General features: G+C 40.4%; 1 protein-coding gene across 1 annotated transcript; it reads left to right on the top strand.

Annotated features, from left to right (window-relative positions):
• The first annotated feature begins 1,766 nt into the window (after positions 1-1,766).
• syn1 (synapsin I) lies at positions 1,767-13,556 on the top strand. Its single transcript, XM_030060318.1, has 14 exons — positions 1,767-1,986; positions 2,265-2,701; positions 3,608-3,665; positions 4,935-5,026; positions 5,188-5,344; positions 5,473-5,562; positions 6,098-6,160; positions 6,275-6,417; positions 6,725-6,799; positions 6,881-6,983; positions 7,077-7,226; positions 7,928-7,997; positions 8,142-8,706; positions 10,419-13,556. Exons 2-14 carry the CDS (start codon positions 2,388-2,390, stop codon positions 10,552-10,554), a joined length of 2,016 nt encoding a protein of 671 aa, XP_029916178.1. The 5' UTR covers positions 1,767-1,986; positions 2,265-2,387; the 3' UTR covers positions 10,555-13,556.
• Positions 13,557-14,764: the final 1,208 nt, after the last annotated feature.

The raw sequence follows: 14,764 nt of genomic DNA, 5'->3' as shown, positions 1-14,764 counted from the left end.
CTGAGATGTTTTACTAGCCTGTTTTGGTCACTTTTGTAGTCTTGGTGAATGTTTTTTCCAAATGACAGGGAAATATCAGCTGTTGGTAGAAACTGGTTTAGAAACAAGAGAGCGCTGCACACAGAAAAGGTCTGGCCATGCATGCAGGTATGAACGGTGCTATATTTCGCTGAAGTTAAGCTCGACACTGCCCCCTTATGCTGCAGGATGTTTGAGGTTTCAGTAACAGTGGTAATCCAAGATCGATGTTATTTCACCAGTGGAGCTGCTTATTTGCTAGGGGTAGAGGACTGCAGCTGTAATTGCAAGAGCAAATAGATGCTGTAAATCTCTGTAACTGCATGAATGTGAAGGACGACAATGTATCCGATGCTCTAAAGGCTATTCATTTTTGTAAACTGAACACTAACAAGCACTGGAATAAGAAAAACACATAATTAATGTGCACTAAACTTATCTTAATGAACATGTACTTCACTGCAATCCTGTCATTTTTGATTAGAATTTTGTATTTAATATAGGGCACACTTTAGTGTTAATGTAATGCCAGTTGGTCTGAATTTTAATGGTCTATAGTCAACAAAAAATAACCTACACAAAACATTCCAACCAATGATCTTGTTACCAATAAATAATATAAATCATTACCTGGCTGAATCCAAATAATTTAAATATAACCTTTTTTGAAATATAGCAATTTCATCCTAAAACAGCTTAATTGGATTATTAAATTAATTCTTGTGCACCGAAATGTTTCATTAGCTAATATCTCAAGATCAAGATGTCCAAAGTTCTGAAAGAGGAAACAATCAAGTATTTTTTGAAAATGAATAGCGTACTTCAAGGTTAAAATAATACCTCTGCAGAAATTAAAACCTGACCAAGAATTTAACCACAGTTTGTTTAGAATTGTGCTATTTTATGTAAATCAACCACTATCCAGTTCCCAACGTGGGCCTGGGGGCCTCAGGCTTTAAACTGAGTAAAATGAGCAACTGCTCAGGTGGGTTATGGTCTTCGCTCAGTCCAGGCATCACCAATAGGTGCCGCATCTCTTGCAATCTCAAATTCGTTTTGCTAAAAATAAGAACTCATGCCCCGTGTCATTCACCTCCAAGCCAACAGTAAGATTGCCCCTGCTCTCTTATTGGCCACAACATTCAGGCTGTGATATGAGCATCCGTGCCACCCTGAGGAGCCATCAGCGCCCTCCGCTCTGTCAGAGAGCAACGCCCCTGACACCCTGCTCTCATCAGCACCACCCTCAGACCCAACCTTGAGGTGCGTCAAGCCACATACAGACAGGCGGAATAATACAGGAAAATAAGGAATATGACCTTCAGAATAAAAGCATAAAACGAGTCACTTAAAAAAAAAAAAAAAAAGATTCTTCATTTTAACTTTAGTACTGAATCGATTCCATCCAGTCCCAAATCTGCAAATTTGCATATGTGTTGTGATGATGATTACACTTAAACATGATAAGGTTTCCAAATGCAATATCTACCGTAAATTCAACAGCATTTGATTTAATGTTACGCAGGTTATATTGAACTTTTGGCAGCCCAGAATATTTCCATTATTTTATTTAGTGCAACGTGATGCTGATCCTGTATCTAAGCTCTACATTCTGTAAATGCCCAATGACAGGTTTTATTTAGAGAATTGCAACCGGAACTGCTTTACCTCCCATTCCGAGTGGCTTGACGGTGGTCCCACCTTGCAGGCTTCTCTCCCTCAGGATGACTGGGAGTGACGCAGGACAGACGGAAAAACGGAGCCTGAAGAGACGGACTGGGAGGAAGGGGATGAAGCAGGAACTGTAGGTATCACAGTGTCGCTTTCATTTCACTGGTTCGAGCCCGATGCATGGCCTACCGGGATAGAGGACAAGTAAGTCACCTAGCCTATTAAGTAGGCGTTGTTAAGTGAGATACTGAGGCATCACCTTTTCACCGAGGCGGTTCAGTTTGGATACACTCCGAGGTAGGTTTTGGCATGCTTTATTTATGAATATCGGTGTCGTGATTGCCTGGATAGCTCTGAACAAATAAGGACGGCCATGAGCCAAATATTAATATGCTTGGCTCATGGCCGTCAATAGGAAAAATAAATTATTCCAGTTTAGCCAATCGTGTGGACCCACCTCATTCTATTCTACTACTCACTGCCAGGAGGATTATGTGTTGATATTTTGTGTCTTAGTCATTATCACTGATACTGAGAATCTGGTCCTTATTCATAACACAAGACTTTCTATTTAGGTGGCACTGATCCCCTTTTCTTCACATGGGAAAGTAGACATTTTATAGAGCACCAAGTTGGAAGTCATCTCCAGTGGAAAGGATTGGACGCCACTTCTCGTCGTTTTTTCCTAAATCTCCATCATGAACTACCTGCGTCGACGACTTTCGGACAGCAATTTCATGTCCAACCTGCCCAATGGGTACATGACTGATCTCCAACGCCCCGACCCGCCGCAGCAAAGCCCCGCAGTGTCGCCGGGGCCGTCGGAGAGGCGCCAGCCCCCCAGCCAGCAGCAGTCTGGAGGTGCGGGGTCTGGCTTCTTCTCATCCATATCCAATGCCGTGAAGCAGACCACGGCGGCTGCGGCTGCGACATTATCCGAGGCAGCAGACAGGGCAGGAGTTTCCAGCAGTGCCAAGATACTCCTGGTTATCGATGACCAGCAGACTGACTGGTAAGAGGAGTGCGCATTGGACTGCTGCCTTGTCTAGACGAAATATGTGCCAGACCGTAGGTTTTAGTCAGTGGCCTACACCATCTAGAAGGTCATATGATTCATCGAGTGCTTTGGGGGTGTCACGTGTAAATCGCCCGTGGGCATCCTCCTCAGATCTCAGAAATACCTTGCAGAAACGGCTGTGCACAAATGCTGCATTGTGCCACGACAAAAGTCTGCAATTCCTAATGCATTAGGCATTTTCGGATGCCACCATGATGATGCAGGTGTTCTCAGTGCCTGTGCGCAAATGGTGCGCTAGCAAGTTCTCTAGGTTAGTGAAGGAGAGGGCTGTTTTAGGAAGGAAGGCTTCACCAATGGATGTAATGCATAAAGATGGCAGCCTTTTGCATCAATGACATTCATTCTCCGTGACCCGTTGCACGGCACATTACCCATGAGGTTAACCCACTATGTCAGAGCTGGCAAGAGCAGATGTGGACATTTGGATAGTGTGCACCATTGGACAGACATAAAAAAAACAATGGATTTAAACCTGTATATACTGACATATTTATGCAACAGGTCAATTGGGTAAAACAATTTTTTATGGGCTTCATCTAATTCATTTTATGTTGTTTCATACCATCAAAATACCTGATATTGTCTGAAGCATGATGTATACAGCTTCTGTCAGTAAATATGATAGGAAGAAAAAAAATCTTTTCAGGAATTGATTTCCCCATTGATGTCTGCTTATTTTGAAGCTGCGCGGTTGCATTTTCTCTGGCCAGGATTATTCTCAGGTTTATGAAACCCCACAAGTGTTGCAGCAAATGTCAGCTGTCAGTTACAGGAGGAAAAAAAGCCTAGAAATTCATTGTTTCTGCAGGATACAGATTCAGCTTGTTGTTTCTCCTTCAGGGTGAAAATCTTCAGAGGAAGAAAGGTCCATGGTGAATTTGACATCAAGGTAGAACAGGTGGGTTGCATAATTCTTGTGCATATTTTCCCTCTACCACAAATAAAGGTAACCAGTAAAATACTGGAAACAGTAAAAAAAAAGAGTCACTGGTTGAACAAGAGGAGAAAGATCAGCTTCAGCATGCTTTGTGATGCAACCTGCAAGAAATGTGAGGCCATGTTGGAGGTATATGACACTGTTTTCTCAGGAGAAAATAAAAATACACATTTTGCTAAAGGTTGAAATCAGTGACTGGACCATGTTAAAATCTGGGGAGATAGACGGATGTACAGTTTATGTTATTTTAATTATATAGATAGACTACCTGTGCCTATCTGTGCTCTGTAGATGGAGACATTGCCACTGGCTTCACTATAGGATTGGGGGTCACTGGGGAAAAAGTATTTATTGCCATTTATTACGCTGTCTTCTCCAGGCAGTGTCATTTTTTAGTCAGAGTCATCAAAGTCACTTGGGGAATAGATTTGTATGTCTATGATGTTACTAATGTTTCCACATTTACCCATGATAAACCACATTTCAGCTGCCCCAAGCAATGGCAGGCTTCATGGTAATATAAAACGAATCATGACATCTTGAGTAAATAAAAAAAATTAATCATTCATAACAATGGCAGCTTTTAATGTGTTCACAGATGGACGGGGCACTCAGGGTGATGAATGTCCCATAAACCAGTTCACCAACAGGCCAAGTATTGATATGAAGGGGGCAGGCTTCATTCATTTCCACTTTACTGCTGTCTCACAATATCTGACTGGGAGACAAATACTGATGTTTTGACAAATGCCAACACAAACTCATTCTAAGTAATGCAAAATTTATAACTGTAATCTTTAAGAAATATAAATGGTTGTATTCACACAGTTGGCCAATAATGGATTCGTGACATTAAGAAGTCTGTAAAGAAATTTTACCAGCAGGGTATGTGCTAGCTTTTATTTATTTATTTTCATATTTTCATCCTCCCTACAGCACATTCCTATTATATGGGATCTTGAAGTTTTAAGATCGTTCTCACTGCCTGAGGCCTTTCCTACCCTTCCTATTTTTCTCCTCTCTCATGTTGTGTTAAGTTTCCATTATTTCCCTTGTGGCCTCCTCAGAGGAAGACCTCTCCTCAAATAGTCTGCCATTATCTAATTGCAGCTTGTTCAATCTGGTCGACAGTTGGGCATAGGTAGTCATTCAGTGCTCTCCCGCTGTGATTATGATCTCAGTGATTTCTATGGTGAATATTTGGGTCTGACCTTGGTGTTGTCCTTTCAGGCAGACTTCTCTGAAATCAACCTGGTGGCCCATGCTACAGGCACTTATACTGTGAACATTGATGCAATCAGAAATGGGCATAAGGTTACTAAGTAAGTGTGCTCTAAAACATTTTGTACTTAATGCTGATGATACACAATCTGATGTTATGATGAAATCCTTTCCCTCCATACCCGCCATCAAAGTGCCTCATAACTCATTTAATTTGTCTTGTAATGCAGATTAATATTTTGCAAATGTCCTCTGTCCCCAGATCCTTTAAGCCAGACTTTGTACTGATAAGAGAGCATGCCTTCAGCATGGACAAGAATGGAGACCATCGGAACCTAGTGATTGGACTGCAGTATGCTGGGCTGCCAAGTGTGAACTCTTTACACTCTGTTTACAATTTCTGTGACAAACCATGGGTGGTAAGTATGAAGGAATACATGCACGTTTGATTTGAAATGATCTTGGATTCAGCTTTCAGGAAGGGACATGCATTGCTTAATTTTTTGGACTATAAATGTTGCACGATTAAGGTTTGTGTCGCTTTCAGTTTGCTCAGATGTCCAGACTGTACAAGCAACTGGGCCCAGAGGAGTTCCCACTGATTGAGCAGGTTTACTATCCCAACCACAAGGAAATGGTGAGTACTTTGCCATCTGCTCTCCCTCTCTCTCCTCCCCCTCCCACTCGCCCTGATGGGGCGCGTCTTCATGCTAAATAAACCTTAAAGGGACACAAACACAGACAGGTCATTCTTCTTCACGGATGTGAGGAAGGTAATTCACTTCTATATTCCATTTCCAATATTCCATCTCATATGGCAGCTGAGGCCAGTCTAATTTTCAGGGGAGTGTCTTGTTTTCTGCTCCCAGTGGAGGCAGAGCCTTTGATTATTTGTCTGCCAAATCATCATCAATACAGTTACACTGAGACTGTGCCGCAGAGCCATCCTCTCCACCCCTGCAGTCACAGGCTTCCAACACTGGGCTTGCTTTCAGCCATTAACATGAAATCACTCCATCAAAAGACATTTACGATTCCAAAACCAGAATAAGGCTGGCGTTAGATTTTTTTTTTTTTTTTGCAGAAATAGATAAACTGTTCTCTATTTCAATATTTTCTGATCAAAAACCATAAGATATGATAAAATATCTCACAAATCTCAATTGCTGCAGATTACGTCCCCTGGCTTCCCTGTAGTGGTGAAGATGGGCCATGCTCATTCGGGAATGGGAAAGGTACTGCTGGAATGCACAAGTAATTGTGTGCAATTTGATCAGCTTATTTCAGGAGCTCTGAATTACAGACCAATGACATGTCACTGTGTCTTGTTTTAACCCCTGTTACCCTAGGTGAAAGTGGACAATCAGTATGACTTTCAAGATATTGCCAGTGTTGTTGCTCTGACCAAGACTTATGCCACATCTGAACCCTTCATTGATGCAAAGTATGATGTCCGCATCCAGAAAATTGGCAGCAATTACAAGGCTTACATGTGAGTGAAACTGACGTTCTGTCCTCCTCCACTCTAGACATTTTATAGATGTAACAGATGATCATTAAAGGTTACAACTAAAGATTCACTGCACTAGTATTAATACTGATGAAAGACAGCTATTAAGAGTGACTAAACCCTAAACCCAAAGATATGTGAAGCCTGAAACAACAGGCACATCACCTGCCACCAAAAATCAGGCACCCTATGTTTCACCACTAGAGGTCAGGCTTCACAGAGATTTGGGATTGGTATTTGGCTACTCTTTAAAGAACATGAAAAAGTAAACATTTATTCTGTTCTACAGGAGAACATCAATTTCTGGCAACTGGAAAACCAACACTGGTTCTTCTATGCTAGAGCAGGTGGCCATGTCAGACAAGTAAGCTCACACATGTGACATTAGATTGAAAATCATAAATGTCTGGCTATACTATTAGGCCTTGTTATCATTCAATTGCAGGTACCGAAAGTGGGTGGACTGTTGTGCGGATGTTTTTGGAGGGTTGGATATATGTGCTGTGGAGGCTCTTCATGGTAAAGATGGAAAGGACTACATTATAGAGGTACTGGAGGAGAGTACAGTATCATGTTCATGAGAATAATAATTCACAGTGAAGAGAAAAAATCCATTAAACCTGCATGTTGTTCTTTTTCAGGTAGATGACTGCTCGATGCCACTGATTGGGGACCAACAGGATGAAGATCGCATTCAGATCGCAGAGCTGGTGGTTTCTAGGATGAACCAGACTCTACAACGCACTTCTTCCTCTTCCCCAGTCCGTGCCACAGCAGCACAGCCAGCACAGGTGCCCAGACCAATGATGCGTCATACTTGCTTCATTAATGTGTCTTCCTCCCTCATTCTTGTTTGTAATATGTGCGACAATGGTGCAGAAAGATGTCATCATCTTGTAATTGTAGCTACAAGTATTTTCATTATCAAGTAATCTCACAATAATTTTCTAGATTAATTAATTCATAGTTGATCACAATATCTCACAGCCGAAGGTGATGTCCTCAATTATCTTGTTTTGTACCAACTAGCAGTCCACAACACAAAGATATTTAGTTTACTTTCATAGAAGTGAAAAGAAACCAGAAAATATTCACCTTTGAGAATATAGAATTAGGGAATTTCTAAATTTTCTTCTTTAATTTTCTTCTTTCTTTCTGAAAATGATTTGTCGATTATTGAAATAGTTGGTGATTACTTTAATAGTTGGCAAATAGATTATTTGACTAATCGTTGCAGCTCTACTTGTAATGGTATCATTCTATCCTGCTGCCAGTATGGGCGTTTACAAAATGCTGCTGTCATATCAAAGGGCTACTGAACACAGTTCTGAGAAAAGATGTTCTTGATCCTTTTTGCAAAAAATGCACCTGTCTTTGATACTTCTTGATGTCTTGCATTTTGCAGCAAAGGGGTCAGTTTCCAGGACCAAATTGAGCTCTGTTGAGAACTGCTTTTTTCCCCTCCCCCTTTTAATTTGTGTGTACTTTATAGAAAGCAGCGTCTCCTCAGCCCACCTCTCAGCCCAGAGTACCACAGGCTCAGCAGCGCCCTCCACCCCAGGGTAAGAGAATGACTGTTTCACAACAGCACTATATTACAACACTACAACACAATATTTTCTGATTAAAATTTTATTGTTAATTTCCAAAGATAGCCAAGGACATGTTTAGTTTAGCACAGAACTGCATCTATTTGTCTCCTTCAGGTGGTCCTCAGCAAGGTCCCCCCTCTCAGCCGCGCCCCCAACCTCAAGGTCAACCTCCTGCACAGGCCCAGCAACCTGCTGCCAGCCCCGGCAGTGACTCTGGTGGCTCGGCCAAAGCTAGCCAAGGGCCTGGAGCCCAGCAACGACCACCAGGTCAGGGAGCCACACAAGGCCAGAGACCTCCCTCTGGTCAGGGTTCTCCTCAGCGAAGCCAGGGAGGCTCTCCTCAAGTCCAGAGGCAACAGTCTGGTTCCCAGCAGCAGCAGCAGAAACCACCTCCAGGAGGCCCAGGCCAGAAACCAGCAGGGGGCCAACCCCAGCGACCCCCACAGCAGAGGCCCGCCCAGCCCCCCAGGCAGCAATCACAGGGAGGGCCCCAGGGTCCCCAGCAGCAGAGACCTCCTGGCCAACCAAGCCGTCCAGGAGCACCCACCACCCAACAGCCCCGACCTGCTGCCCAAGGCCAGGGAGGCCCAGGAGGACGACCCCCACTGCAGCAGAAGCCTCAGCCCCCACAGAAGCCCAGTCAGGACAGTCCGGCTATGGGCGGCTCTCCACAACTAAAGTGAGTACCTTTTTATGCTGAATGAGTTGGAATCTATTTCCTCTCATTTTTCATAACGTCAAATATACAGCTGAAGAGATTATCCTCTTTCACTTATTGCCTGTATGAAGATGTGCATGCCACAGTGTGACTCTATTCATGCTCTTGGATGATACATGATCCGCCTGAATGTGCATGATGTACTGATGCGCAGTTTTTTCAGCCCAGTCCATTAGCAGCAGTTTCAGAAAACATACATTTCAGAAAGTATCAAATGATTGTGTGACATTGTAACATTTGGAACAGAGGAAGGTGGCTTGCAGTTGTTCATCAACCATTATCCACTGAGTCCACAAACGTGTTACATTTTGTCTTATGTTCTGTGACACAGGTAACCAGCTTCTACTTACAAGTCAGTCCTCTTGGTAGTAGGCATTGACAATAAAACCATAACTACCATACAATTTATAGAGCTAATTATATGCTTTCAACATTTACAAGTTCATTCAACTTTTAAACGTTGGGTGAATAATACATACGAACGCAGTACAATGTGATTGCATTAATTCAGTTTGAACGTTTCTGTGATATCTGTTTTTTGACTCAAGCTTTTAACATTGAATCTCCCGAATTGATGTGCTATCATATAATCTGTAATTTATGACACTGAAAGTGTTTTAACCTCACTGAAAGAGTATATTTTGAATTTTGACTCTTGATGATTGTAAAAACATATTGTTGTATGATGTTAAAATAATTGTAATTGATCTCTTTTTTGATTCACTTTCAGTCACATAACTTAAAATGTGACAACATATTTGGTAACTATATTTTTTGCATTCATGGCCAGGAGTTTGAACAATCACTGTTTAATGAATCCAGAGTGAATACTTACAAATATATGCAATGAAACAGAAAATTAGGCAATTTTGAAATTTCTAACTTAAAATGTTTAAATCCTTGTTTCAGATAGTTCTTGTAATTACCTGGTGATCAATGCAAAATTGTGAAAATTTGTAATTGCTGACACTGTGATGCTATGTACATGGGGGGCACAATACATTTTACTGCTGGCTGAAAGACAAACAAGAAATAAAATATGGGAAGTATTATCACTGGCTAGAAAGGAAATACATTCCATAGCAAAAGATAGGGGACCACTCATAAATGCAAAATTGAATGTGTGTTTTTGTGTACTTTCAATTTGATTTACTGCTTGTTTTGGTTTACAAGCTGATAATAATCTATATAAATCAAAGTATTATATGAGTTGCTGAATATTCTAATTTTTTTCAAGTAGTGGCAACAATAGACCAGAAAGCAAAGGATATTTTAGCTAAATGTCATGCTGCTGAACAGTTGATGGGCTTTGATGGAGAAATTAGTTATGTTAGTTTGATTATGTATTATATTCATTATACTGCATTGTGCTCTCTTGAACATGGATCTTCAGAAACATTTGTCATCAGTCCCTGATGAAAACATGCATCACATGCAACCAGAACAGTCATTCACTATTCATATCATATTCAAGTGTTACCTTGAAATGATAAGGTGATAATGAATGATGTACAAGAGGAATGCGCTTTTGTCATCTATGAATGAGCCTCTCTCTCTGTCTCTCTCGCTCTCTCTTTCTCTCTCACCATTCTCCAGTTTTATCATTCCATGGGTTTGCTGCATGACTTTAATAGCCTCTTCCTCTCCTCTATTGCCATTTCCTCTCTTTATAGCAAATCCCAGTCTCTTACCAATACCTTCAACATTCCAGAAACCCCAACACCACGGGCCAGCCTTAGCCAGGATGAGGTGAGGGCTGAAACCATACGTAATCTACGCAAATCTTTTGCCAGTCTCTTCTCAGACTGAGATGGCGTAAGCCCCCTTCCTACTGACAGAAAGATGGACAGGCAGACTGAAAGACAGATTCCTTCTCCCCCACAACGAACAAGGACCAACAGGACGCCACCTCCTTATCATGGACATTGACCCTGAAAAGAATATGTACACACTAAACATCCACTGCCTAAATAGTTGAAATATTTTAAAATGAAAAAGGATTTAATAAATAAACACAGGCACTAAAGGTCTGAAACATTCCTTGCCTTGCTACAAGCTCAAGTAACTCATCTAATCATCGAGTCATGCACCTTGTGTGAGCACGCAAGCTCGCATTTTCCCATTCACACACCATACACACATATGCACAAGCATGTATATGCATGCACTCACACACGGTCCACAAAAATAACACATAAAACAAGAAAGTAGTGTTCCCACTTGTTTGTTAGTGCTGTGACATGATTGTGATTTTTCTGTTTAAATTTTGGTTGGTCCTTAAATGAATCATTATGGAACAATCAATCATCTCAGCACAGCTGCATATGTAGGATCTCCAGTGTTAGCCAATGCTAGATCTGTCTGAGCTGTCCACTGCTCATGGTGATGTTTTAACTGCATGTCAACAGAAGGCGATGGTTGTTATTTCCTACCCCTGACATTGGCGCTTGTAACTGTGTTGTCACATGTAGTTGAAGTAGTTAGTATAGTAACCTAATAGGTGTTGTGAGAATGTTGTTGCTGCCACTTTCTCCCTTTTTTCTGTTACACAAGAAGAAAAGCCCGAACACTCTCCACCTTGAAAGCATGCCTAACACAGACAGGAGTTCAGTCAGATCAAATGGAGTTGTCTCAGGGATGTCCAATTGATTGTGACACTCGTGTCAGGGAGAGGGTCTTCCATTGTTATTTTTTTGTGGTCGCTGATGATGCTCTAACCAATAATGAAGGAAAAGCATGTTTTTAATGAAGCAGAATGTATTTATTATTTGAGACGCATTTGCACACAGAGTCTAACAAAATAATACTTGAATATAGTGACACCGACTGAGGTTTCGAGGCTATATATTTTCAGGTTTAGTCATCTGCCTGTTGACAACAACTCAGTGTTGCTGCTCTTGTGTGGTACTGTGTCTGTGATGGATTCAGGACAACAGGATACAGGGTCAGGGCTGGCAAGTCATGACAAATGAGATAACAACAATTTTAGAGTTTGAATCTAGTTTGAAGTTAGTTTGGATTATGCAACAACATGCTTGAATGGGAAAAACGCATTGCCGACGTCTTCTGATTTGGTGTGTATTTATTTCATATTGTAGTGATTTCAAAGGCAATGCATGCAAAAGCATCTGTGAGTAATCAAACTGCATTGCTGTAGTTAATGATAGTACAATGTAGTAAATCTAGTTATGCTGATTACTGTTCCCTGTCAGGTAATCAGTACATTGTAGTTTTTCATTCAAGCAACTCCATTTGAAACTGAACCCAACCCTGAGTCTGTATCATACGGTGCAGCAGAGAGTGTCTGGTTCCATATCTAGTTCTCAGTTTTCAGCAGGTTTGCAGCCTGTGAGCAGAGAGGGTACTCCAAAGCATACTCAGCCAAGGAATGTTACACTATTCATCTATACAATAAAGGCAGAAAAAATGTCAAGGCACAGCAATGTCAACTGTGGGATGCACCTCTGCAGTAGATTTAGCACTTGTGACACCCCACCACCACCACCACCATCTCTTCAAAGCACTGACTACCCTTTGATCATTGTTCAGAAAAATCTTGGCTATTACTAAAATGTCTGTCTGAGAAGTTTAAGTTTCTAGGCGCTGAAAAAGTCTTCCGGAAAGAGTGCTTTCCATCCCATTGTGGATCTAGTATGGCAATACCACGCTTTGTAGAGAAGACTCAATAGCCAAAAGTTTGTTGAGGAGCCCCACTTCCCCTGCAGATTCTCCATGCTGCCTGTGTATATCAGTCTATTTGTGTACCCACAGTGACCCCTTGTGATAAGTGGTGCATAAATGTGTGAATGTTGTTCTGTAACTGGTCAAGCCAAATAGATGTATTGTACAGAGCTCTGAGTGATGCAGATTGTCACCTTTATTCCCTGCTGCTATCTGTGCTTGTCAATATTATGTGTCCTCAAGCATTATTTCTGTATTTTGATTTATTCATCTTTTTTTACCTTTTATTTTTTTGGTGATCTGTTCTTTTTTTATATATATATATATAAATCAAGACTATCTGAAGGCTTGTGGGTTTATGCATTAGCTTTTGTTTCAGGGCATCAATGTAAAACTTTTTACAGTGACAGTGTCAGTACATGATTGTCAGATTTACGTGGCATAGCCTACTGCCAAAGGACTCAATGAGAGGCGCCTCATGCTTGTTACACTAAATGTGTAATTTGTTAAATTGAGTCATCTCAATTAGCATGGATGGTTTATCTCTAAAAAGTGTCACTCTATTAGTTGGAGGTCCCTTGGCTATGTTAAAAAAAAAAAAAAAAAAAAAAGTACCATTTGCCATGACATCTCCTGACTGAGCTGTAATGGCAATTTATTTTTTAAAAAGTTATTTTTTAATTTAGGTTATCCCCATTTTTGATATTCGCAGATATTTTTCTTTTTAAAGGTTTTCATTATTTCTAGTGGATATATTTGACTGTGAATGTATACAGTTTGTTTTCTTTGTTAAAGCTAGTTTCACTGTTTTTTAAATGCATAGTATAATCATTTTGAAAAGATTATATCCCTTATGAATTTGAGTGAATTGATTGTCAGTTGATGCCTGCCAGATGTAAAGACATAAATGATAAAAAGTAAATGCAAGACACAAAAAGCTGAGATTTTTGTTATTAAAAATAAGATATTGCATAATGTAAATCATGGTGGAGTATTGAATTAAATGTAAAAATAATAATGATAATAACAAAGAAGAACTATTTAATGTTATATGCAATGTAGCTCTATTATGTGAGAATAAATGTTATCAAAACACACACATGTTCAATAAAGTCTATGACCAACAACAACTATGCTTTATTATTCTTCACTAATGTTAAAGTGTTTCTGGAAATGATTCATTGTAAAGTTACCCTGTCACTGTGCGTCTTTGTTTATTGACTGTGAGGCTGAGTATCAAACATGATTCATCGTATTTTTTCTAGTAGTAGGCGTTCATTTTCAAGTTTTAGTTGTACTTCAAAACTGAAATCCATGGCTAATCAAGTCATGAGGTATCACTGACACTGACAGTGTTTTGTTGTCTGGTGATCCTGCTAATTATTGTTCTGTATGAGGGATTCCAGCTTTTTTAAATGAGAGTCCATCCTTGCTCCCTGATAATTTTCTGTTTTTAGTTTATTCTTTCACAGCTATGTTGAGCAACAAAACATTTAATGGCTTAACTGAAAGGTATGTTGACAACATGCTGCATATTTTATGAATTTGGTGTGAATATCCTACTTTGCTCAACTGTCAAGTGTGCTGCACAGTAGCTGTAATGGCAGGGATACTAATGTGACCACAAGGTGGTGTGGGCCTGCAGTCTGACCACCACAGCCTGCAGTGCTGTATGAGATTAACCAGGATTATGTAATTTATTTTACATTGCTACAGTGAGCACACCATTACATGCCTCAGAATGCCTGGGTAGAACTATTAAGTGGTTCAGAAAGTTATTGAGACATGTTAGTAAAGCCTGTATAAAGAAACAAGGATGATAGTTAATCTTCTCGATGTGCGTTATAAACAGACAGGGGCATAGAAAGTTGGGTTTGGTACCAGTAAATGCAATACCAATGTTTGCATAATCCTATTAATCAAAACTAAGATGGCATACATTAACAAATGGTATCCTGAATAAAAAGTATCTTGCTATAGGCCATCTTTTGTTTTTAGTACAATGGGCTGATTCATGGTTTTTAAGGACACAACAAAAATGTATTATGCTTCAAAATACAGTGGTCTTCTTCATTTCATTAGGGTCCCAAGTCTGAATGCAGCAGCTGCACAGAGCACAATAGTATATGCGTTCTCAAGTCAAAAAAAAAAATGACAGTGGCTTATTTTGTGCAAATCAATGACTGCATCTACCACTCAACCAGACATTTAACTGGAGATATTACCCCTCTCTCCCTTTCAAACTGCTCGGTCCATCCAAACATTTTGGTTGGTATACTGTAGTCAGTGTGGGAGAGAATTCAATTTTAATTACCAGATGGATCAATGTCTTTTTCCC

Source organism: Myripristis murdjan, chromosome 9 (genome assembly GCF_902150065.1).
Source record: "Myripristis murdjan chromosome 9, fMyrMur1.1, whole genome shotgun sequence".
Classification (NCBI taxonomy): domain Eukaryota; kingdom Metazoa; phylum Chordata; class Actinopteri; order Holocentriformes; family Holocentridae; genus Myripristis; species Myripristis murdjan.
Note: the sequence above shows the minus strand (reverse complement) of the source record. Positions and strands in the feature narration are given on the sequence as shown.